Genomic DNA, 25,616 nt, shown 5'->3' with positions numbered 1-25,616 from the left:
TCTAGTATTTTTCATGCGTACCTGCTCGAATTACTATTTCGGCTTCTCCCAATTGTTCGTCTGCTAAAATATTAATTACGTGTTTTTGGTGTAGCAACAAGTTCCGTTTGTTATGGATTTAGTTGAATACAATATCAAAAATACCTTTATTGGTACTTTGCCGCAGTTTGTGTAACTATGCTGTACTTTCATCTAACAATTTAATAAACAAAAAACAGACTGTAAAATTGGTATTTATATATAAGGATACTCATTTTATAATATGTATTCTGGGTGCAGAAGGGTTGAGCTGGCGAAATAAATGACCGTTTGTATAAATTCACAATGTTAAAAAATCGTTTTATTTTCAGTTGAATGCACTTCTGTTACCGAAGTGGGGGGTAACTATTCTGTACCTATAAATTAATAAGGTAACATATATTGTAAAATTTAAATATTACTAGAAAATGCTTTTATTAAATAGCTCACTAATATAAGTGCACAAGCAGCACTTCATCTGACACATTTATATTCCAAGGAGATTTGAATCTAATCAAAAGGAGTTGAATTAATTTTTTAAAAATAATTTTACATTCAGTTGTGATGATTTATGTGCTGTATTTTGAAATGTTGAATAATTCCCCTATTATAAATGGAGTTTTGTGTACTTTACACATTTAGTGTTTCCTCAGTTGCCCTATATTTCATTAATTTATTTGCTACCGTAATCACGTGAATATAATTTTAGTAGCCAGAAAATTGAGAGACAAAATGGTCAGGAGAATGTATTTCGTTATATTTCTTACTTAAATGAAATATAATTATTTAGTAGTTCATTTGTTCTATGCGTATGTAAATATAAAGCACTAAAAAAAGGAAAGAACACAGCACCAAAATAATAAATATAATTATGAGTTGGTTTTCGGGCAAAGGCTGAAAGATTAGTAATCGTTCTAATACGGTGCTTACATGCTAATATAACAAATATATACTTACGAAGAAAACAAGCACACACCTACGCACACACGCATAATCAAGGAAAAACACAAACGCACGCAAGCACAAAGTAAACACACATGCACATGTGTGTATAAACACCAACAAACGTGTGCCCAAGATTACGCAGCTAAATTAGTTTAATTGTCCACACATACACACACGAACACACACACGTAAACAACCACGCACACAATGACACCATCAATAAACAACAACAAACACGGACGCACACATCTATGTATGCACATGTGCACATGTGTGTGTTTAAGCCCAAACACGAGTGCGCATGTTTTGCAGAGTATTAGTTCAATCGTACCCACACATGAACAAAAACAGGTACCCAAGTAAACAAAAACAATCATACACGAATATATATATATATATATATGTGTGTGTGTGTGTGTTTGCATGTGTGTGTGTGTGTGTCTACAAACGAAAATACACGCGTGCGGAAGTTTATGCAGCATATTTGATGTATGGCACACGCGAACACACTCACAGCAACGCTTCAGTTTTTTTTTTCTAATGTGTAAATGATGTATAATTCATCTTCGCTGTGTTTAATGTCATAAGTACGAAGACAGAAGCTTGGTCTTTCGTATGTATCTAATCTGCATATTGATATATGATTAAGCGTTCGGACTTGAGACCGATACCGTAAATCTTGAATGAAAAAGTGTTCAGCCAATCAAAATGCAGGTAAAATTAAAAGAGAGATCTCATTATGTGTGTTGATGTAATATGGTAGAATATACGATATGAATGACTTATAGCGGCGTAGACAGGACAAACTCAGAAAGTATACATTCACGCGGTGAAGAATGGAGCCGTAAGAGAACTTATGGAATAGGGGGAAATAGGAAATACTTCCTTTAAATGTAATGCCGTTGGAGATGATGTCGCTCTTAGGATGTAATGTAGGATTTTTTAATGAATTCTTTATAGGTATGTCATGAAGTTGTTAACTTATAGAATTTAGCGGCTTATAGTTTCGACATAATTGTTTTGAATGGAGCATCTCTTAAGTATTTAGCGCAAAAGGGAATTACCCTGATGCTTTTAATCTCTGTAAGAGTATATATATATATATATATATATATATATATATATATATATATATATATATATATATATATATACACACGTTTAACTACTTATAAGCAAGAAAACATCTTCAGTGTAATTAAAGCGAAATACATGTTTTGGTAAAAATAGCCAGGGACAAAACATAGCTCAGTAATAATTGTAATGTAAAAATGGAACTATTCCACAAATAAACAATTTTAAATTCAGAATCCTAATCGGTAATTATACCGGAATTAGAATTTAGACCATAATCGGTAATTGTTTTGGAATCGGTAAAATATTGAAATGACCCAGATCTTTTTCATAATACGTTGTAATCGTTTTGTAACCGTTAGTTATATAGAAATTCCATAAAAACGAAAAATAGTGAGAGCAAATTGTGAGGTAGGTTCAACCGCATGGTTTTCCAATTGGGGGGCTCAAAGTGTAGTCATAATTATTCATTGATTAGTGTATTTCAACGCCAGAAGAGAGGCCGTTATTGAGGATATTTTTAAACGACATAATGTTCGAAATTATCTGATCAGACAGGAAACGATTGTAAGGTATAATGAAAATACACAACTTGTCGCTATCACTCCGATATATGGTGACTTTATTTTCTGAAAATAATATACGGATGTTCGATTATAGAAAACTGGTCATATTATTCGGACTTCAACTTTATTGGTTTGTAAACAATTTACTGAATTTTTATTTTTTATACATACATACATATATATATATATATATATATATATATATATATATATATATATATATATATATATATATATATATATATATGGGGGGACTGTGTATATATGTATGCATGCATTTATAGACATTGTAAAGAGAAATAAACCAGAGTAGTTTATGCTTAGATAATAAAAATATTAACGTTTATCTATATACAGATTTATCAGTAAACGCCAAAGAATTTTTTTGAAATCTTAATTTTTTCTAGAACAATCAATTATATTGAAGACAAATTCAATCTCGTCAGAAATGAGCCAGGAAGAAATTCGTTCACATGTACCAGATATGCCAAAGGAAAAAATCAATTACACTTAATCCGATTTTTATTTTGCCAGAAATACTCAAAGAAGAGTCAGTTTAAGTGTGGACAGATTCTATCTATTTTGAGATGCAAAAGGAAGAGTCCATCTCTCTTGAACCAAATCCAATTTTGCCAGAGATGTCTACGAAAGAGTCAGCTGAACTTGATCCTTATTTTATTGTGTCATATATACCTTGTGATGAATCAATTACACCTAAACAAAATGCTATTTTGCCGAAGATGCTCAGCTCTTCTTCTGGTAACAATTTGTCAGACGAGAGGAAATCACTTAAACTTTCAAGCCACCAACATCTTTGCTATATTTACTTCCCAGTTATTGAAATACGACGCATACACAAGGGAATGCTCCAGCCAGTGCATTCCCTAATCTGTTGAATTTCCTGATCACAAACTCACCTCCCGTTTCAACGCAATCTCCAAATATAAGTTCAGTAAGTTTTCTTTTTATTTTGCACACACATTTTTTTTTATTTTCTCCTTCTCTTCTCGTCATCGGTTTTGCATATATAATTAGTATTGCTTCAGAATCTTAAATTGCTTGTCAAATTCAAACGTAGAACATAGAAGCATAAGATCGGTCTATGCTTCAGAGTTTTGAGGATATTTTGAGGATAGTTTTTGGAAATATCAGAGAAATCAATGTTTTACTTGTCATAAAGATATTATTAATTTAAACACAATAACAGATTTATCCATGCTGTACGTGTAGTAATTAAATTGTTATATCAACTTAATTGTGATAAACTATATATTTGCACACCTATAAGAACAGTATTTCATTAGTGTAAGCTGTGGATATTTATTTAGTCTTTCTCATACCAAATTAAGCATGTTGTCATTTGTGACGTAATCGGGTTATTAATAAAGATCGAATGTTACGAACAGAAATAGGAGTTTAGGAAAAAGATATCACATTAAATTATAAGTCCTGCGGGTTATTATAGTAAGGAGCGGAGAACACACCGAAAGTATTATAAAATCAAAGAGTTTGACGAAGGAAAATCTTGTTGTAGACATTTTAAAGAGATCTTGTGTGGGGGTGGAAATTTGTTGCTTGTTAGGTTATACGTAGGAACTACATCCAGGTTTAGCAAAGTGCGATGTGTTTATCCCAACGAAAAGCACAAAAAAGCAAAAATATGTAATACCGCTGCACTATCACAAAAGGTGGAGCTTGGGCTATAGTATGGCATCTAATGAATGTGAGACTCATTTTGGACATCCTTTTATAAGAAGGCACAAATACGAGATGCACGAGCGAAGATGTAGCAGAAGTGATTTCATTCAGGGCAAATTATAGCTTTGAACATATCTAAAATATGCTCTCGTATGAGTCATTTTCTGGTACAGTAAGAAATTTTTAAAATATCTTAACTCATTTGTTCTGTAATTCTTTCGCCGAATAAATAGTAGATAACCAGGCGGGTTTTCAGTTTATTTAAGCTAATATTAATTACCTGTGCCATTTACTGAATGAAATCTCCAGTGTATTATTTGCATTATTCGGACTACTGTTCTCATCTGAAGCGTCATATTCACTAGGTCTTGTCGATGTAACTATGCTCTTCTTTGATGTATCCTGTCGACACCGTAATTCAAACACAGGTTCAAACAGAACCCTTCTCCGTATTTGCATGCTCTCACATCATCAAACATAACTGGTATTTCGCAGTTGTACATTCTATCGCCCATACCATCCATTTAAACTTTAAGCTTCAGGAGAATGTTTTTATTAAAACTGAGCGTATCAAATAAGATTATTACTACGCCATGTATATATATATATATATATGTATGTGTGTGTGCATACTTCTCAGACTAGTTTTAGATTTGTAGACTAGACCATAAATCTAAACATTCGACGTAATCCAATTATAGATCTCATATGAAATTTCGATCCTTCCGTATTTTCTGAGACGAGATGTAAAACTGTGTAGCAGCCGCTTTTCCTAAATATTTCAACTCGAGTTTAAAATATTTGTAACTCAATTAAGGGTAAAACTATTAGTTGATCCATGCTGCAACTGAAAAAAAATGTTTTTTTTTATTTCAAAGGATGTTAAATCTATTATTCCGTCCGAGGAGAAAGATTCGATGGAGACTTCAAAGCAGCCTTTACAATATTTATCAGAATCAGAGTTTCCCGAAATTCAATTGCAAAGTTCTAGAGGAGAAAGTGAGATATACATTATTTTTCGCATCCATTTATTTGCACTTGTTTTCTAATACGTTTACTATTTCCCATTTCCATCTCACATTTATGAAACTCTATGCTTTGCCACTCCTCGCTATTTCTGTGTACAATTATATATATATATATATATATATTTATATATTATATAAAATATACATATATATATATATATATATATATATATATATAAAATAAAAATTACAATTAAATTTACCAAAATTATGCCATATGGTAAAATTAAAGTATATTATAAATATTAAAGAGTTAATATTTATAAAATTATCTCAGCCAGATGTAAAAGCTCGATAGAACCAAATAGGAAATAGAGCTTAAAATATGAGTAAACAGTTAATAAAATATGTTAAAAACACTTTGAAATTAGTTAAAAACATATTTAATCTGAAAAGGAAACGCTAGATAAATCCATAGTCTTTAATCCGCGGACTTTCGAAGAAATACTATTATAAATAAATTAGCAAAATACTGGATCGGATTTTGCATGCAAAAATGTTAGAGGAAACAACAAGTAAATACTTAAAGTGTACGCTAAATTTATACTTTCGTATATTAATTTTATGTGAGTAAATTAACTAGTTATATATATATATATATATATATATATATATGATACATTTAAGAACATCGGTACAATTGAAAGTTTATGATAGTAAAACTATTCAGCTTACAAAATGATATTCAGGCTAAGGAATCTTTTCTTTACTCTTCTTCTTTTCTGTATTAGTATGCTCAAAGACAATCCAAACACTACATATATATATATGTATGTATATGTATATACATATATATATATGTATATGTATATATATATATATATATATATATATATATATATATATATATATAGTAATACACATACATTATATACACACATATATTACGATTTTATTGTTTCAGTATTTATTTTCAATGCTACCTAACACATGAGTGAACAGAATTAGTAATTGTTCAAAACACATATTTCACTATAGTTTGGCAAGATAATCTGTATTTTATCTCCGTGATGACTCGTTGTTCGTTGCATAGAATTAATGTTATGGTTTGATTTTATATATAACATCAAGTTATACCACAGACCAACACACACTTTGGGTGATAAAACAAAAAATGCCTTTAGATAAGTTGCTGTATATTTTGTTATATATTACTACCGCGAATCGAATCAATTGATTTTACAAGAGTCTCTTTCAGCATTTTTGTCATAACTTCAGATATTCACTCTTGTAGAGGAGATCCATCATTTATAAAATCAAATTTTCCGTGTTGCTTCAAGCACTAATAATGGACCAACTTTTCTCTACTAACATCATGAGGATCTCCACACTTTTTATTGTTGTTCTTGAATGAGTGAATGCGAACTACTTTGAAAGAGATATGCGCCTTAGTGACTTTTACGAATTACCTGCCATAACTCTTTACGCCATGCTTCTATTTTCCTGAAGATGAATGAAACAGCAAGCGTTCTCCATCAAACTAAGAACAATGTTGAATAACTAAAAGGAAGATAACGTGTAGTTATAACTGTCATGTCGCAAGAATATTCTGTGATATTAGTTTAGGTGATTCCTCGACGACAGAAAGAGCTGCTGGCAAAATCTCCGCATTTATTAATTTTAAATAAAACTCAATGTATTAAACCTTTTATCAAATTCATGAATTGTATAAATTATATTTCACATCTAAAAAAACTGCTTTAAAATAGAAAGTCATGTAAATGTGTTTATCTCTCTCATTCTTATCTCGTTCTATATAAATATAGTGGGTTTTAAAGAAATAATCCAATATAATTTTTCTTTATACTATGCCAGTCCCAATGGACTGGTGTGAAGTTACCCCTCCAGCAACGCCCATGGAAGTTCAACCTATTTATTCTTCTACATACACATTACCGCCGTCTGTCTTGATTCATGAAACTACACACAAACAATTTCCATGTGAAAGTCTGAGTACGGTAAGTATTCCTTTCCTAAACACATTTAATTGATTCGATTCTTTTTATGTTGAGTTTTACTTTTTTGAATTACATAGAAATATGCATATTATTGAGTGTTTCCAATTTGTACATTAGTTATACAAACACATTGTCCTTTTTATCATCCGAACTAGAAGGATGGCTTCCGAAGCATCACGAACGAGCGAATTTCTTATTCTCTTTTTTAAACTAATGAATTATTACTGAGTAGAGAAAATATAAATATAATAAATTAAAGTTTAGATCTGAACAGGATTATAGAATTATTGATTTAAATGTGTGTTTATTCGTTTTAACGATTTATGATCATTAATGTTTAGCTTATTAAAAGACAGCCCTGTTGTAGTTTTCATGTACACTGTTCCAAAGTAACGTTTTTCAGAGATAAGAAATTCTTGGAAATTATTTTTCCCACAGAAATTTAGTTCGATGTTAGCCACAGAGAGGAATTATTGAAACATCATTATCTTATTATATAACAAGAAGCAGCTAACTTTGACAATTTCCATGAAACTGACAATAAAATAAAGAAAGACTAATAACTCGCATGCCATAAAGAGCATTAATGATTAACATAGTTTTAATAAAAGGTGAATTTTATAAACTCCAAAGCAATAAGGAAATTACGTGTTGGAAATCTCCACAGAAGTGACAACGACACGCCATCTGAAGACGGGGTTTAAGCTTATATAGAAATACAAATGCATCAGGTAATTTTAAGGCAGTCTGAAGGATACACAATTTTCCCTAGAAACTTGAGCAACATATTCAATACAATGTACCAGTTACAGACATAAAGGGTGACCTAGTACTATAGGATTATTAAAACGAGAGAGTTCTTCCAAAAGAAGTTCAGCATTTAATGAGAACTAAACAAGGGCCAGATTCCTGAGAGTAAATGGGGATAACCAAGGATTTTTAGAGGTCGAAATTTTAAGAAATACCGTTTCCGTACTGCATCTCATGTTCCAGATACGTAAAGAAATAATCAGCAAGAAATTGACCACAAATATTATTTAAGGTCAGACTAACGTAGTTGGATCGTTTGCATAGATGCGAAAATTGTATCCGAAAACAGAAGAGGAAACAAATTAACACCAAGAAGATATTGGGAAATAATTCTCTAGGAGAGAAAAAGATTAACAGTATATTTCCCATGTTTCAATTAATTCTCTCGGAAAGGAAAACATTGTCATTGAATATCTCTGTTAATGGACACCAGTGTTATTACAACCTACTAAAAAGAAATAAAGGCTTTTCATATTATTTCTTCTACCAAATCCATATACTATATGTCTGGATTTGTAACTCTTTCAGAAGTGACCACGCGTTCTAACAAACGTTTCTAATAAACGTTTGTTTATGTTTTTAATTAAAATTATTTTTATATTTTTCTTTTAATAGCCTATCGCATCTACTCTTCCCGCCGAATGGAGTACGTTGCCACCAATTACACAGCAGGAAGTTCCATATCCAGCTACGATCCATTTTCCTACTCCACAGATTTCAAGTGTTCGAATAGAAGGTGAGATATGAAAACGGTGTAATACTTCTCTATCTTTTGCGATTATTTATTTACCACTGAATTTTTTCATGTTTCTCTCTCAATTACTTCCTTCTTAATTTTTATGCAAGTATATTTTATTCTTTCTGGCTTGCTTTCGTTTCCCCCTTCGCTCACTTTCTTGTGTACGATAGGTTCCCTTTTTGGCGCTCACTATTTTTCTCTAACTCACCAGTTAACCCCTCCCTCTTTGCAGTCTTTCGCTTTGTTATTGTTTGGCCCTAAGTAATGTTTTTCGTTCTGTTAAAAAGATGTTCTAATTCAGTTTTGGCAATGATCTTTCAGATCCAATGGATTGTTCTGAAATATCTCCTCAAACAACGGTGTTCTCAAGTACAGCTTCGAATGCGATTCATACAGAACTGTCATCTGCCCTCCAAACACATCCTGGCCCATCCAATAGCTTTAATCAAAATGCAAATAACCTTCCATTTATATCGGAAAATTCTAATTCAGTAAGTGTTGTTCTTTATTTTTTAATACAGATTCTTTTCTGTGTTTTATTTCCATCAGTTTTGATAAATGTATTGTTTTTGTATGGAGAACTGCACTGTATAAATAGTATTCAGTATTGACAATAGCAACGTTAGAACTATCCATGTTAAATTGACAAACAATTACAGGAAACTATTTCGAGCGATCGCTGAAGTAATATATAATGATCCTTTTTTTCTAATGATGGGTTATACTGAAATCTGACTATTATAGTTCGAACAAGAAATAACAACAAAGGAAAACCGTCGTGAAAAAAGTATAAGAGAGAACAGAAATAAAAGTAAATCATAGTATTCAGTGTAGTTTTACTTACTTTATAAATGAGTTCTCTTATGTAAAAAAAAACATGTCAAAGTCGAAAGGACACAACTTCTGAAATTTTCATCACTCGTTCAATAATTATCCTTTCTTGATAATGATATTCGGCATTGTCATGTTGACCTTTTTTACTGAGTTTTATTCGTTTCATGTGTAAATTTACACTTAAGTAACAGTATCTAAGATAAACATCAGCAACTCAAAATATAATTCGGTTATTGACAATCATATTTATTCATTCCAGTTTATTCGTTAAAATCTCGCAAATGACATCCTTTTTTTCAGTTTAAACTAAAATCTTGCAACTTAAAAGATAGCTTAATTAAATGTAATGCCTCTAAATAGCATAATCAGAATATTTTTAAAAGAAAATATGATTAAAATATGAGTTATTCGGATGAGTCTGGATAAGTAGTTGTTGACATTGTATTTAGAAGGATAGCTGGATTATGTTAATGTCTTCCGCAGATAGGAAGTCATTAGAAAAAAAACTTGTGTTGATAGAAAATAAATTAGGTGGTATGCTTATGATAGAATAACGGGTACTACTTTGCAATTTGGTTAGCGTGTAGCTATTGCAGGGAATATTAAATGAGGATACATCACATACGGTAACTCACTCAAACACTGTACATGTAAATGAAAAAAAGAGGCGATAAGGGTAGTAACGACTATGATGAAAGAACGTCGCTATAAAGAAGAGATATCAACATTTTGATTTAAAGTCGATTTCATACAGTTTGAACGCAATAAAAATGATGTGCGGTGCACCCCGGCAGTAGTCTGAAAGATATTCGAATCTTTTATAGAAGTATTAAAATGATATAAATGTTTTCCTAGTAAACCGGGCAACAACTTAACTATTAGTTTTCACAGATCTGGAATACGAGCTAGTTTTTTTTTTTAATTAATTAAAACGATGTATTTAATTCATTACACATCTCTCGGGGGAAACTAAACTGTTTGTATCCTTTCATTGCTGGTGGTTTTCTGATGATGTATTTCCCCTGTATACATAAGAATTTTATATATATATACACATATATATATATATATATATATATATATATATATATATATATATATATATTCGTAAGTTTATAAGAAAGCCGCAAAGTGTCTTACTTAAGTTTTAGTTTTGCATTTGTTTACGTCTCAAATTCAAACAAAATGTGTTTCTCCTTTTCTTCTCGCAGCCTTTCAATCCCAATTTCCCCTCCCAATGGAATGTTTTGCCAGCGACTCCAATACACTTACCCCCATATTCTCCAGCAACACAATTTTCTACGCCACACAACTCAACATTTACAACGGAAGGTGAGATTTCAACTTTCCTTCATCAAATTAACTAGTTTTTCACTGCAACAGTTTCTCACTCTTTATTCTTAGTTTTTGTCTACCTTCCATTATATCTTGCGCGTTATGTCCTCTCTCATGACTGGTTCCTTTCTCACTCTTATTGCGCTTTTCACACTGTCGCCCCCTTCGAATTTGTCGCTATCATGCGTAATAGTCTGTCATTTACTTACTTATTTCACTATCTGATTTACTGATTTCTCTCGTTCTCGATTTTTCCTCTTTTTGTATATTTACTTCTATTAAATCCGAGTATGAATTTATTCTGACACTCATATTCCAGATCCAATGGACTGCTCTGAAATAGCTCCGCAAACTACATCGTTTTCAAATCCAGTTTTCAGCTCTTTAAATACAACTTGCACGGCACTGCCATTTGCCGCCTTCACACCGCCTACGCCATTCAATGTATTTAGTCAAAGTGCAAACAACGTTCCAGATTCATCAACTTGCAGTTCAGTAAGTATTTCCACTTTCCTACCAAATACTTTTGTTTACTATTTATATCTCTTTGATAATTGGATTTGTCTGAAATAAGCACCTGCTCTTTATTGGCAATATATAATTTGACAGAAACAATATGAATCGTCCATGTGTACTCGACAATCATTTACAAGGAGCTCCTTTGTAAACGCACTTGAGTCATAAATAGTTTTTCCTTTTTGTTTTTATTAATGAGTTGCCGCATGTATTAAACAATGCTGACTAAAAAAGAGAATGTTTAAGAGTTGCGGAGATCTTACTTTACAACACAGGGTTATTCATCATCCCTTTCTGAGATGAGATGGTGTTCATCCTTTTGTTATGCAAATGAAGAAGATACAGCATTTTAATTGAAGATCATTCACATTTAAAATGCCGGAAATGCATACAATAGAGCGCAATTGATTTAAAATAACCACACGGAGATGCCTTGTCTAATCTGTAAATTATAAGATATACTTAGAAATTATAATACATTATAAGATATACTTAGAAATTATAATACATTATAATATATACTTAGAAATTATAATAAATTATAATATATACTTAGAAACCTATACGAAGACTGTAGACTTATTCAGGCAAATCTGCCATTCAAACAAATTTGTATTCAAAGCAGAAATCGTGCGAGGCATTTAATTTATGTATCTTTCCATGATTTCGAAATATAATTGTTGACTTCTTTCATGAATGCATTTTCAATTCAAAAATGTAAATGTCAATAAAGCAATGAAGTTGGAGTGACAATTTTACTATTTTTTAAGTTATGAATCAATAAATTTTCTGGATTTAACTAAGACTTATATTAGCTTCCCTCTATTGTTCTCTATGTTATTATTAAGAAACTGACCATTCTTGTTTCGTAACAATTTCTTATGTACGTTCTGTATCCAACGAAACTATTACAATTCTAAAGTAATGAAAATCTGTTGTCAACAGCTACATAGAAAATTAAGAAGATCATTTTAAATCATTTTTTGCTACTTTTGATATTTCTTTAACATTATCATTACGAAATATATTTTCATGAATCAAATTTAAATGAAATATCTATTTTTCACCACAGATGTTCCAATCCACTAATATTTTATCAGCAGGTGAGTTTAACATTTCTAATAAATTTATATCTAAAAAATGTTTCTTTATCTTTCTAATAGTTTCTCTGTGTATCCCTCGCGATAACACATTTCTTTCTTTCCTCCTTTTCCTTGCTGTTACTATTCTTTTACATAAGGTACTATTCTTGTGGTTGCCCCTGATCTATCTCTCGTATTTCACGTGGTTTTGTCGTTTGACTCTATCTCTCTCACAAGACCCTGTTATCACTATCTCTTCATCTCTGATAAAGCTCTTTCTCTCTCTTTTGCCAGATGAACTTACTATTTATATACACGCTGCATAAATATCACATTGTTTTGCTAATACTTTTTTTCAGTTCCAATGGAATTGTCTGGGGTATCGCGACAAACAATATCCTGCACGCGTCAAATTCTGAAGGCTAAAAGGAAAACATCGAAACAACCAAGATCTGCTGCCAATACTCTACACGGTCCTTTCATATTAAGCCAAAATATTAACATATCCTTTTCTTCGTCACAACTTTACAGTTCAAGTTCAGTAAGTTTTTTATTGGTTGCATTTTTGTTTATCTTGTTGTCATAAGTTTTTCTATAGTTACTTGTCTTGAGAAGACATCCGATTCTTATCGACAAAATCAAATCAAATCGATTATTCTTACATTGACAACCAGATTCCAGTTGTTTCTTCGCAAAACTATTTTAGATACACTTTTTATATCTTTAAAAAATTAAATCACAAGTTTAAATTAAAAATGTAGAAAGCCGAATAATTGAATTCACGTGATTCAACGATTAAGTTCGTAATCTGCCCTATCTGAATTTACTCCTTTTAAAACAACATATTTAGAAAAGAGTTGTGTATTGTTTCTCTTCTGAAATGCGATATTATCGTGTATTTCAGGGAAACAATGTTTACGTAATGTCTTTCACAGAATAAATTTTCTATGAAAAAAAGACTGGTCATGTTTAAAGTTAGGAGATCTAAGAGAAACTCATTTGCAGTTTCAACGGACAATTTCTATGTAAATAACAATAGATTAGAAACTACTAACATGTGAGAAATCAGCATTAGAGCCAGAAGAGATGCATTACTTCAATTTGAATAGACGCTGATTCTATAAAATGGCAAGGCAAAAAGAAATTGTCCGTTAGACATCTTAGATTCTTAATACGTGGAATAGCTAAAGTAAACCTGGTATGTAAATATATCCATGGAAATGTGAGCGCTACATTTCGAAGAAAGAAATAATTGAAAATGGCGTTATCCTATTAATTGGTATTGTTTTTTTTTCTGCTTATTTAATAAAAAACAAACTGCACAAAAGACCCGTTGAAGTCAGCTATAGTTTTCGCATTTTAATATAATCATAATAGATTTGTTTCATATTTGTATAAATCTATGAAAGATATAACATAGCAAAAATAATAGTTGATGTGTGTTTTAAATTACAATGAAATATGTTTTGTTTGTTCTTAATACAGCCTTTTGCATCTAATTTACCTGATACCAGGGATTTCTCACCACCAACTTCACAAGCAATCTCCTCATCTGCGTCAGCGGCCATTTTCTCAATAGTACAAAGATCACGATTTCCGACCACAAGTGAGACTTACAATTTTATTACATTACTTTATGCTTACTAGTTTTTCTTGTGATTGTTTCTTTGTCATTTCCATTTAGATTTTCTCCGCATTTTTCTCGAAAACTAACAATATATATATATATATATATATATATATATATATATATATATATATATATATATATAATGTTCCCTTTAAAAATAAATGTCTTAGCATATTTATTTAGGTGGATAATGTACGAGTTATAACAAGGGATTTCTATAGGTGTTACGTATTAAGAATTTCCTACACGTTCACGCATTTCCAAAACACAAATTTTCCTATTGCTATAATTTTTTTTTCTTTTTCATTAAATTTAACAAGAATTCAATGTTACATATTATCGGAATTGATCATGAAATATCTCGATCAAAAACGCTACATGTCGTCAAAACATCCTCAAACGTTTTCTTTTTTACGCAGATCCGCCTGTGCTTCCCAGTGGAAGGAATCCTTTTGCAGCATCTCCGTTATCACAGGATATTCCCAGACCCCAACAGCCTAGAGTTACAACCTTACCTAAAACCGGGTAAGTTGGGAATGTGACGTAAAAATGATTGAATTTGCAATCACAAAGATAAATCAATTGTGACCAAAAAACCTGAATATATATTATTTTTACATGGTGGTCACCATATATCAAGGCCCGGAAGCCACTCGGGGATAAGGGTTATTGCGTGTACAGTAAGCGATGGGATAGTATCGATGTAATAGTTAGTATGGAGATTTGATAAATTGTCTTACTTAAGGGAGCGGTTCATCAGGAATTTGTGTATGTTGGACTTGAAGACATCCAAGATGTAGTCAGGTGTGAAACAGGCAAACGGAAGAGAGTTCCACAGGCGTGCACGACTAAGAAATAACCTTTGTTCCTGGAATCTACTTTTTTATTAAGGCACATATAAAGAATGGGAGAAATTATTGAAAGTGTTTCACCTAGACGGGTATTTATCGTGAAAGATTGGCGAGCGGGTACCAGAGAATGGAGATCAGACGAGAAATTGCCATAGAAGTAACGCTAAAATAAAGACAGGCTCGAAACGTCTCTTCTGTGGGAGAGAGGTTGCATGGAAGAGAAAAGGGCATCCGCCACTAATCAGCAGAGTTTATTTTGTACTCTCGTCAAGGTAGAATATAATGTTTTTTAGCAGCTCCTGCCCAGATGTGCCAGCAGTACTCAATCCTTGGACGTACTTGGCTTTTATATATAGGTAGAGACTTACATCAGCAGTGATATATCTTCTGTAGCAGAAGAAGGAGCCCACTATTTTCCCAGCGACCTTGGCAACAGACTTGATGTACGTGATCCATTCCAGATCAGTAGTAAAGGTCAAACCCAGAAGCTTATCAAAACATGGAGCCTCCCCAAGACGAGAGTCATCCATTTCAATTGATGCTAGATGGGGATCAGAGCGTTAATGATATAAAGATAAGCGCTTGGTTTTAGATGCATCAAAAGTAACCAGCCACCTATTTCCCCACTGTACAACGCGCTCAAGATCAGAGGAGAGAGAATCAGAGAGAACTTTGTTATTTACAGCCTTTGATGTGTTGTCATAGATTGTCGTGTAATCTCCATACATGTCAATGAATGATTTAAGTATGTATTAAGGGAGATCATTGATGTAGATCAGGAAGAGAGTTGGGTCAAGGATTGAGCCCTGAGGGATCCAGCTTTAATACTGTGGGCCTCTGATTTATGCCCATCAAACACTACTCTTATGAGCCTATCAGAGAGAAAGGAGTTAATAATTGAGAAAACATTTTCAGTAATACCGTAGCAGGAGATCTTCTGAAGTAGGTCTTTATGCTTTGAAGCAATTGCCCTAGAAAGTAAGCCTTTGTCGTGCGATTCACTAATCCTCTGAGATATAACCGTTACCACATCTGGTGCAGATCTAGTAGAACGGAAACCATATTGCATGCACCTAAGAAGGGTTTTTTTTATGCTGAGGCAGTTGACTACTTTTTTTATTTAATATGGATTCCAGTAGCTTACTCATGACACACAGAATCTTATTGGTCTGTATTGAGAGGGCATGCCTTACACCTGAATTCTTGAATAAAGTCTATACTGATGAGGTTTTCCAGGGTGTTGGGAAGCATTCTCCTTAAGGCAACGCTAAAACAGTTTTGTAAGTATAGGTGGAAAGTTCTGGTTGAAGCTTTTGGGATGTGAATGCCGTAAGGTAAACAATTGCATACAGAAAATATTTCCGAAATACAAATTTAATTATAAAATAATCACTTGATAAAAATAGTTAAATATACATAAATGCATATATTTCAAATACTTGGTGTAATACTAAGAATGTGTAATGTGCAGAACAGTCCCAAGTTAACTGTCAAATATATGGTTCAGTTGTGGACTTTCTATATATTCTTAGAAAACAGTGAATGACATGAACACAATTGCATTTTGAGAATATACCATTCAGGAGATGAAACCTCCTGCTTTCAAATCACTTCCCTCCAAAATGCTTTAAAAATGAAATCAAAAGAATTTCATATAGAGAGTATTCTTGGTCTTCCGACAAAAGAAGACGTACCTATAAATGCACCCTTGCTCTTTATATAATAACTACACGCTGGATTTTTTTTTTGATTTTGCACAAGAATTACACATGATATGCGTAAAAAAAATGAACAGCATAGATTTTCCGGGAGAACTCCGGTTGCGCTCCATGGGGTAGTCTTTGATGTTCAAATGCCCCAAATTGATACTTTTGTGCTTATTAAATAAAACTGATGCCCTTAATTTTGCAAACCTTTCTGACAATTGGTAATAACGGATTCGTACATTATCGTGTGTGTCTATACTTCGCAATAACTCTTGGTGCGCTTCACAGGCTCTTTTAGGGCTAATAACCCACTCCATTTTGGAAACTATTTTACCATATTTGTCCAAAAATTATGGGTATGCCTATAATGCATTTTTCATAGTGCTGAACTTAAATTTAAATATGTTAAGGCCTTCGATTATTTGGGGGCTAAATGTGGGGAGCAAATGATGAATATAGTCATTTCTGTTTTTGTATGGTGCAGAACTAATATTTTACATATGTTAAGGCATTAAACAACTCTGTTGTTTTTTTCAATTTAACCATGATTTGTCGGAGCTAAATGGTGAGCGGCAAATGCTGAACTTAGTTATTTTTCTTTTTTGGCCTCGTTCACTGTGCACTCGCGGGAGACCTTGCATGCTTCACTTATTTTTATCAAATTTGGAGTTATACATTGCATTTGTAAAACGATCTATGTGATGGGCAATTATGTACATCTGCTTGCTAATAACTTGTCATTATGCGTTATAGAATATATATATATATATAATATATATTTATATATACACATACACACACACATATATATATACACACACACATATATATATATATATATATATATATATATATATATATATATATATATATATATATACAACAAAAATTGTAAATAGCAAAAATCTTAAGCAAGGTGCAACACTATTGTAGAGCAAATATATATTTTTATTACCATTTTATCTGCTATGTAACACGGAAACCGAACCATGTGTAACTAAGCATATATATATATATATATATATATATATATATATATATATATATATATATATATATATATATAAATATATATTAACTTCCCATACCCTAAACAGTAAAAAAGAGAATAATGTTTTAAACTTGTCAATTGATTTCAATCGCCAGGGTATTACCAAATACACTTATAAAGACAATAAAATTTGTTGAACTTTCAATATTTAGAAGTGTTTAATTTTATATCACTATCCCATTCAAGTTTGGTTATAACATTTATCACACGCACCCGATTGAATTCGTCTCTATTTTATTGAAATGCATTTTTCTACGACTTGAAATCTGCTATATTATTTTATCTAGGTTAACAAAAATAAAGGAATGACCAGCTTCCTGGGATCTCTAAATTAGAATAACAGTCAAGATTATACACGTGCATTACTAGAATTAAATCGATAAGTATGTATATTATAAATTTGGTGCCACCTCTCTAATATATCCTCTTGATATTTTTGGATTGGTATGGGCGGATTTTAGAACAACAATCAATCTAGTCTGCTGGAATATCCAGCTCAGTGCAGTTACATAAGTCAGCATCATTTCGATAAGGTGTGCAATTCGTTATTATATAAATATATACATACATGAATGCACACACATGCATATATATATATATATATGTGTGTGTATATTTATATATGTATATATATATATATTCATGTATATGTATATTAAGTAAGATGAGTGATAATTTATAATGAGTGATAATTTAAATCGGTTTCATAAGGAATAACACACAAAATCAATAAATTGTACGATTGTTTCGGATCGATGTTTTATTGTTATAGCCAATGAGTCTATTACAATAATTTTATCATATAGTTTTTTGAAACAAAGTCTCCTCATCAGCAAAAATATTGCTTATTATAATGGCTACATTACAAGGAGCACTGTTTTATTTTAATTTTCTTAATGAATTTACTAATACATTAAAATAAACTCTGCCCTTTAGACTCTTGTTCTAATCCCTCAAATATATATATATATATATATATACACACACACCCACCCACACACACACACACACATATATATATGTATATATATATATATATATATATATATATATATATATATACGAAGATTTTACTCAATAGCAGATCTATTAAAAGGGACGTAATATTAATTATAAAGATTGGACGCTGTAAAATCGTGGATATGAAGACAATTCGAAGAAATTAAAGTGAACCTTAACTTTGATCTAGAAAACAGAAATGTATCTTCTTTTTTTCAGAAAGATAGCTTATTAAATGTTAAAACTATCTTAGAAAAAGTAATGAAGCAAAAGCAACGAGTCTGCTTGCGCTAAATACAATCAACGATGGCTATGTGCATGTGTTTTCATATTTAGATTTAAATACAATAATTTCTAAGTTTATTAAACGATCATTAACAATTTTGAATCACAGTCACTCTGTATACGAGTTACATGTAAGCTATACATATTTTTTAAAGTTTTGTTTCAAGAAATAGTAGTAAAGAAAAATATAAGTTGTTTAGGGAAAATCGAGTACTTCCTATTATTATGAAATTTTTAGCAATATCCATTAGACATCAACATTGTAGATATTTTAGATTCTTTTGCTTTTTTAATAGCAATGTTAGCACAAGTCTAAGCTTGTCGTTTCACACAAACATGAGTAAAGAAAAAAACTTCGAGCTGGAATTTTTTTTTTTTAAAGAAAATGTTTTTATTAGCTTTACTTTCCCGTTTAGACACCACTTAAACGTCCATCTCGCCAGGTGTATATTTTTCTTCTTCCTCCGACCGCATGTCGGTCATAGCCGGTTTATGCTCATTTTTGACATTACACGTCAATTTTCGTCAACGACGGTTTTTTTCCAAACCACGTGATGCATTTTTCTCCGTGTAACATTTTTCACGCGCACACTTCTTAATTTGCACATGCGCATTTGTCGGCTACTGCTGCTTACTTTTTCGTAAGCAAGCCATTCTTCACTACTGATATTACCACAAGCTGATATATTATATGTTACACCACCTCCGATTTCTAATTTGCATTGAATTTTATCTGTAGCTATTAGACATAAATATATCGAGATTGCATGCATTGCAGTTGTTTCTAAAGTTTTTTACATTTTGATATTAATCATTTTTCTGATTCCTCTAATAAAAATATTATGACAGATTTTGATCACAGTCAGAATCACGATTCCAGATATAAAATACAGAACCATTACATCTTGAGTTTAAACATTGAAAGGGGGTATAAATGTTGTGCAAACCTATTTTGTTTTTCGTCTTTAATTTTACCTGTCCTAGGACGGGTATAATTAAAGTAATATAATGTGTACAAACACAATGCGAAAACACAGAGATTGCATCTCAAATGATTGCAATTGCAATGCAACGTAGGGATAATTGAAACAGAGGGTAAAGACATCACAGCAATTTAGGGAATCGAGGTTGGTCAAATTTACGGGAAATACTTTTCTTATACTCTCGTATAAATCTCCTGCTTCAAGATTTCAAAACAGCATCTAATTATCCTTAATAGTCTTCATTTTCAATCCAGCTAAAAAGTAAGGACGATACTACGGCCCCACTTTCCCTTCATGAAATGTTGTGAGAATGTATGTATTTATGTATGGGTATATATAATTTATATTATATATATAAGACGTCTGGCTCAAAAGCCTAAAATGAGAGTCAAAGATTGTTTGCGGCCGACCTTAAAAAATGTGAGATAGATGAAATATCCTGGGAGAGTCTTTCTTTGGATCGTGGAGAAGGACCTTGCGGGAAGCTGTTGGCAAGTTTGAAGCTAATCGAACCCAGTATGAGAGACTGAAACATGATATCCGGAAAGTGCGGGAGAATAGAGCAGTGGTTGGAGTGGGACGCAAAATTGGTCTGGAGTTTGAGGTGTGCGGAAGAATATGTCTGAACTAATCTGTGCTGATAAACCACCAGAAATACTCATGAGCGCAGTGGGCCACAAAACAGTCTAGTTTTGCCAGATCTAATGCGTGCCAACTGCGGGCTGACATACAAACAGCAGCTGGTTTGAAGCGGCATTTGATTATGCATATAAATGACCATCAAGAATGTGCTGCTAGCAGCGCACATGTCCGCACAATGTGTACCAATGAATGCCAGAAGGTGGCAGGGCTTAAAAGTCCCTTTCGTGCGGCCAATCACTTATTTGTTTTCGTGTATCTGCATATATATTTTGTGCTATATCATGTAACGGCAACGTTCGAAAACGAATTTGCTGTCACCATATAATTTTCAGTTTCTATTGTATATATATATATATATATATATATATATATATGTATATATATATATATATATATACGTATGTATGGGTATCTATGCCTGCCTTGTAATGGTATGCTAGTGCATATTCGTGTTTATATATTAACACATGTGATTATCTGTCTGAAGTTAGTTGTGTGTATGTGCAATTAAATACAGTTCATGATGGGGCAATAATATTCATGGGCAAGTTTGAGGCTAATCGAACCCAGTATGAGAAACTGAACTCGACACCAAAAATGGCGAATAAAAGGCATCTGTCTAATCGGAAAAATATCCTGTCCATCTTAGGACATGTTTGACGAAAAAAAAAAACTACGATAAAAATTCTACCCGTCATGTTTTATTAAGGAAAACTTTTTATTCTAGTCTGTTTTCCCATTTTCAAAATTTGAACTTTGATCAGATTGCTGTTTATGGGCGAACTATCACCATTTCTTATATCCTCTGTTCGGACTCATCACAATCTGTCCACTCTCTCTCTCTCTCTCTCTCTCTCTCTCTATCTCTCTCTGCCGATGTTTACTAATTGATTTATCTAACTAATTTGTAGATATCTGAAAAATAGCATTTCCATCTTCACTAGTATAAGTCATTTAGATAATTACTTGATGCCCTATCATAACTTTATCACTACATTTTAAACTAAATTATTAGGATTATATTTGTAACTAACATTCCTAAATCCATATAAACAAATATTTATACGAAATATTTGTATGGTTCTAAAACATCTTTTGCTGTCAATTTTTTCAGGCTTGAATAATCATCATGATCTTCTACTAGCACACTTTCCGAGGTTCTCCCGTCAGTATATTGTGATTGTTTGTTTATTATTACTTTGATTTTGATTTTGTTTCCGTATCTCATATTTCTTTCGTTTTAATTCTAGAAGGCGCAGAAGATCTGGAGCCGATTATTAATTCTTTCGTTGCTGCTTGCATTATGCCATACTCAGAAAGTTTCAAAAGTTAATGGGGGTGTATTGTGGAAGACTAATAAGGCAACCCTGGAAAAGGCCATTACAAATTCTACAGTTTTAGAAAATCCAATAAAGGAACAAACCTGCACAAATAAAATGAATGACTAATTTTTTAAAAAAGAAAGAAATACGCAACAATTATTCGTGACCTTTTTCTGGTACTTCCAATTTATCTGAGCTTCACATATATTAGTTAAATATCCCCCGGAATCAAAAGCATGATGTATTTTTGTTTATAGAATTTTAATACAAATCGAATGTTGCTTTATTCACTGACTCCTATTATTATGCTCCACATTTGTTTTTTTATTGTATCTTTTCATTTTAACACAATAATTGCACACGGTCATACACTTCAATTATATTTAATTCTATGAATTAATAATCATCTGTAACTTATGAGAATGTTTTCGGGGATAGGACTTTTCTTGTCCACAAACATATTTATCTGGTGGTTAATGTCAGCAATTGCTTAATTCAAAGGTTAAATCATCGATAACAAGAATTCAGCGTTAACTTCTACTGGAGTAATACCTGTAAAAAAATTCTACAAGTAGTCGTTGATCACTCATTTATTTTTTGTATTAAAATAAATAACTGGCGGGAAATTACGATGACAATAAAGATAAGAATTGAAAACATGTCATTAACGGGGATAAACAGCCACAGTTAAAATAAGGCATGACGAAAAAACCAGTGAACACATATAATCGCAGAAGATAGAAACCCGTCATTCTGGAAAATCTTTAACGGTGCTGTTCTTAAAGAGTGCCTATAAATTCACTCACTATAAACATCCACATGGTAGCATATCAACTGCACTCCAGAGCTAACAATCATCTCCCTTGTCAATGCGCCGATGATGACTGCATCCACACTTGATTATTTGGAAACCACTCACATGACCCCGGTATCATTGTAAGCTTAGACACCTCCAAGGTATGTGAGCTTTATCTCATCCTTATTATACTTATTAAGAAATGGTCTACAATAAACGCATTGCTGAATCATGTTTCTCTACAAATTTGGAAATGGAATTTGTGGTTCGAGTGTGACCCTCTCAATTATCGCCCTATCAGTCTCCTCCCACTGTTCGGTAAACTTTGAGGCGCTAAATAATCAACCTAATAAACCTCCGTTAAATTTCTCATCTTCTTTAAGACAACCAGTATGGCAATGGTTCTACTCCAGATATTTTAACAGTCATTTTTAAACACATGCACTGAATGAGAAGGGGAAAGTTAGGGATGTAGCCCTTTATATAACAAATTCCCTATATAATCTCTGGCACGAGAGGTCTTCAGTTTAAAATTAAATCTCACAGTATAACTAAACTTTCCCTCTTACAAAATAGGACCATCCAGGTTTTCATAGCTGTACGTACGTCAGAGTAGCATACAATTAATGCGGGAGTGCCTCGTTGATCAATTCCTCGACCATTATAATTACTGATTTACGATCTCCCTGATAATATGCTGTCCGAAATGGATATATTTGACGATGATACAACACTGTATAACATGCACGAGGATAGAACTGAGGTACATAAATCAAATACAATAACAGATTTGTTAGAAAATGGCCTCCGGATCATGGTGGAATGGAGCCGTAGAGGATAATAATATGTAATGCGAGTAAAAATAAGCTGCTCGCATTTAAAAATTAAAGAAAGTCTCTCCAACCATCAATATGTATGGCAAATAGCATCCTACCTGAGAATCGTTCCTTCAAACTCCTAGGCTTACTATTCACGAGAAATATGACTGGAACACATACATTGATGACGTTACAAAGGCTATGGAAAAGAAGGTAAGTTCCTTTAATTGCGCTTGAAGAATCACACCTTAGAGTGTCCTGTATATCAACAAGGCCGCTATTCACCCATGCATAGTGTACCGTTGCCTAATCTGGGCAGGTTCATCTGCCACTAGTCTGCCCCTCTAAGATAGAGTCTAAAATGAGTCTTTGATCTAATAGGTCCATTTTCTCATTACGTCCAACCCCTATTCCATCTCTGCAATGTTGCATCTTTGCCCTCTCTTTACAAGTATTTTAAAGGAATAACACGTTGCACGTGTGCTCTGTCGACGTACATTTTCCCGACAAACCCGCTTAGTACAAAAGTGCATCCATTTACCGTGAAGTCCATGAATGCTAAAAAGATGTCTTCCCTTGAACATCAATACTGGAATTATTTTCGTGTTTCCTACTTCTACAGATATGCAATGCATTACTACCAAATAGTAACCCCGTTGGTCTAAGTGGCGATATGCATTCTTAGGCATTAACGTGAGTAAAAACAGAAGAAATGATTAAAACAACCGCTAATATTAGAAAAATTACTAAGCGAAAAATGTGACATATATTTTTCTTGTAGTTCTATTAATACACTTGAATATGACGTTACATGTTATTGAACTTTGTATGGGATTCCTGTTTATTTCCAATGAAGCTCGATTTAATACCAAACTCTTCTACTAGAATTGTGTTAACGGCATCTGCACAGTTTTTTTATGGCAATGCAACAACAAAAACAGCAGCAACAACAAAAAGACAACCAACACTAAAGGAAACGTCTCATTTCACTTATGGTGAGTATCTCGCGACGGATTAAATATTGACTTTCGGTGTTTTTTTTTTTAAATTATTTTATGTATGTTTCGTAGCTCTCGTTTTCTTGATTTTTTTTTCGATCAAGTGTTACTGTTTTCTCACTGTGATCTGTGAGATTGCAACATATCGTTATCGGCTCGCAAATGAACTCTCATTCAAATTATGCAGCTGTGTAACAGAGGTTGGAAAGCGATTTTAAAGAAAGAGTTTTAGTCTAAAAATATTGATAAAATATTTATTCATCTCAGATCATTTACGATTAAGAAACATCGAACGACGTAACCCTAAAAAAATGTATACTTATACACCTATACATCTTATCTTTTACCGTTTAAAATGAAAAAAAAAGAATAAATATCATCTGCTTTTGATGTGTGGTTAACTTCATAAATGTTTTACTATAAATTGGGTATAAGATAGTTATAAAAAGGCATTACAACTGCTATAATAAATATCAACCAAAACATTGTATGTAAGTGTATCATCCAACTGATCGCTTAGGCAGACAAATGCAGACGATTTGCTAGAAAAGGAATTAATACACAGCCAACTCCCTCTCTCTCTCTCTCTTTCTGTCTATCTCTTTCTCTATCTCTGTCTGTCTCTCTCTCTCTCTATATATATATATATATATATGTATATATATATATATATATATATATATATATATATATATATATATATATATATGTATAATTTTAAAAATAATTAGCGGAAGTTTTTCAAGAGCTCTTTCGGCTAGCATCTCATCAGGAGAAAATCGATAGCGTACAAAATAATATTATGTCGAAAATAAAGAGTTCTAATGGGGAACTTATTGAATGTGCCAAAATACGGGGACACTAAAATAAATTTATTAACGTTTAAAAACGATTAAAATATTTGCACAACGAGGAAAAAAAAGACGGGAGAA

At 32.3% G+C, this 25,616-nt stretch overlaps 1 protein-coding gene across 1 annotated transcript in view; it reads left to right on the top strand.

Annotated features, from left to right (window-relative positions):
* Positions 1 to 22,358, top strand: part of LOC145278099 (uncharacterized) — a 62,784-nt gene extending 40,426 nt beyond the window's left edge. The window contains exons 11-21 of the mRNA XM_080130362.1: positions 5,180 to 5,300; positions 7,145 to 7,287; positions 8,713 to 8,833; positions 9,158 to 9,327; positions 10,882 to 11,002; positions 11,325 to 11,500; positions 12,594 to 12,624; positions 12,963 to 13,144; positions 14,089 to 14,209; positions 14,653 to 14,758; positions 22,001 to 22,358. Of these exons, the coding sequence (XP_079986488.1) occupies positions 5,180 to 5,300; positions 7,145 to 7,287; positions 8,713 to 8,833; positions 9,158 to 9,327; positions 10,882 to 11,002; positions 11,325 to 11,500; positions 12,594 to 12,624; positions 12,963 to 13,144; positions 14,089 to 14,209; positions 14,653 to 14,758; positions 22,001 to 22,031 (1,323 nt within the window). The 3' untranslated portion in view covers positions 22,032 to 22,358. The remainder of the gene's footprint in view (positions 1 to 5,179; positions 5,301 to 7,144; positions 7,288 to 8,712; positions 8,834 to 9,157; positions 9,328 to 10,881; positions 11,003 to 11,324; positions 11,501 to 12,593; positions 12,625 to 12,962; positions 13,145 to 14,088; positions 14,210 to 14,652; positions 14,759 to 22,000) is intronic.
* The last annotated feature ends 3,258 nt before the right edge of the window (positions 22,359 to 25,616 follow it).

This window comes from Euprymna scolopes, chromosome 6 (genome assembly GCF_053919585.1).
Source record: "Euprymna scolopes isolate OS-2025 chromosome 6, ASM5391958v1, whole genome shotgun sequence".
Classification (NCBI taxonomy): Eukaryota; Metazoa; Mollusca; class Cephalopoda; order Sepiida; family Sepiolidae; genus Euprymna; species Euprymna scolopes.
This window is presented reverse-complemented; position numbering and strand designations above follow the sequence as displayed.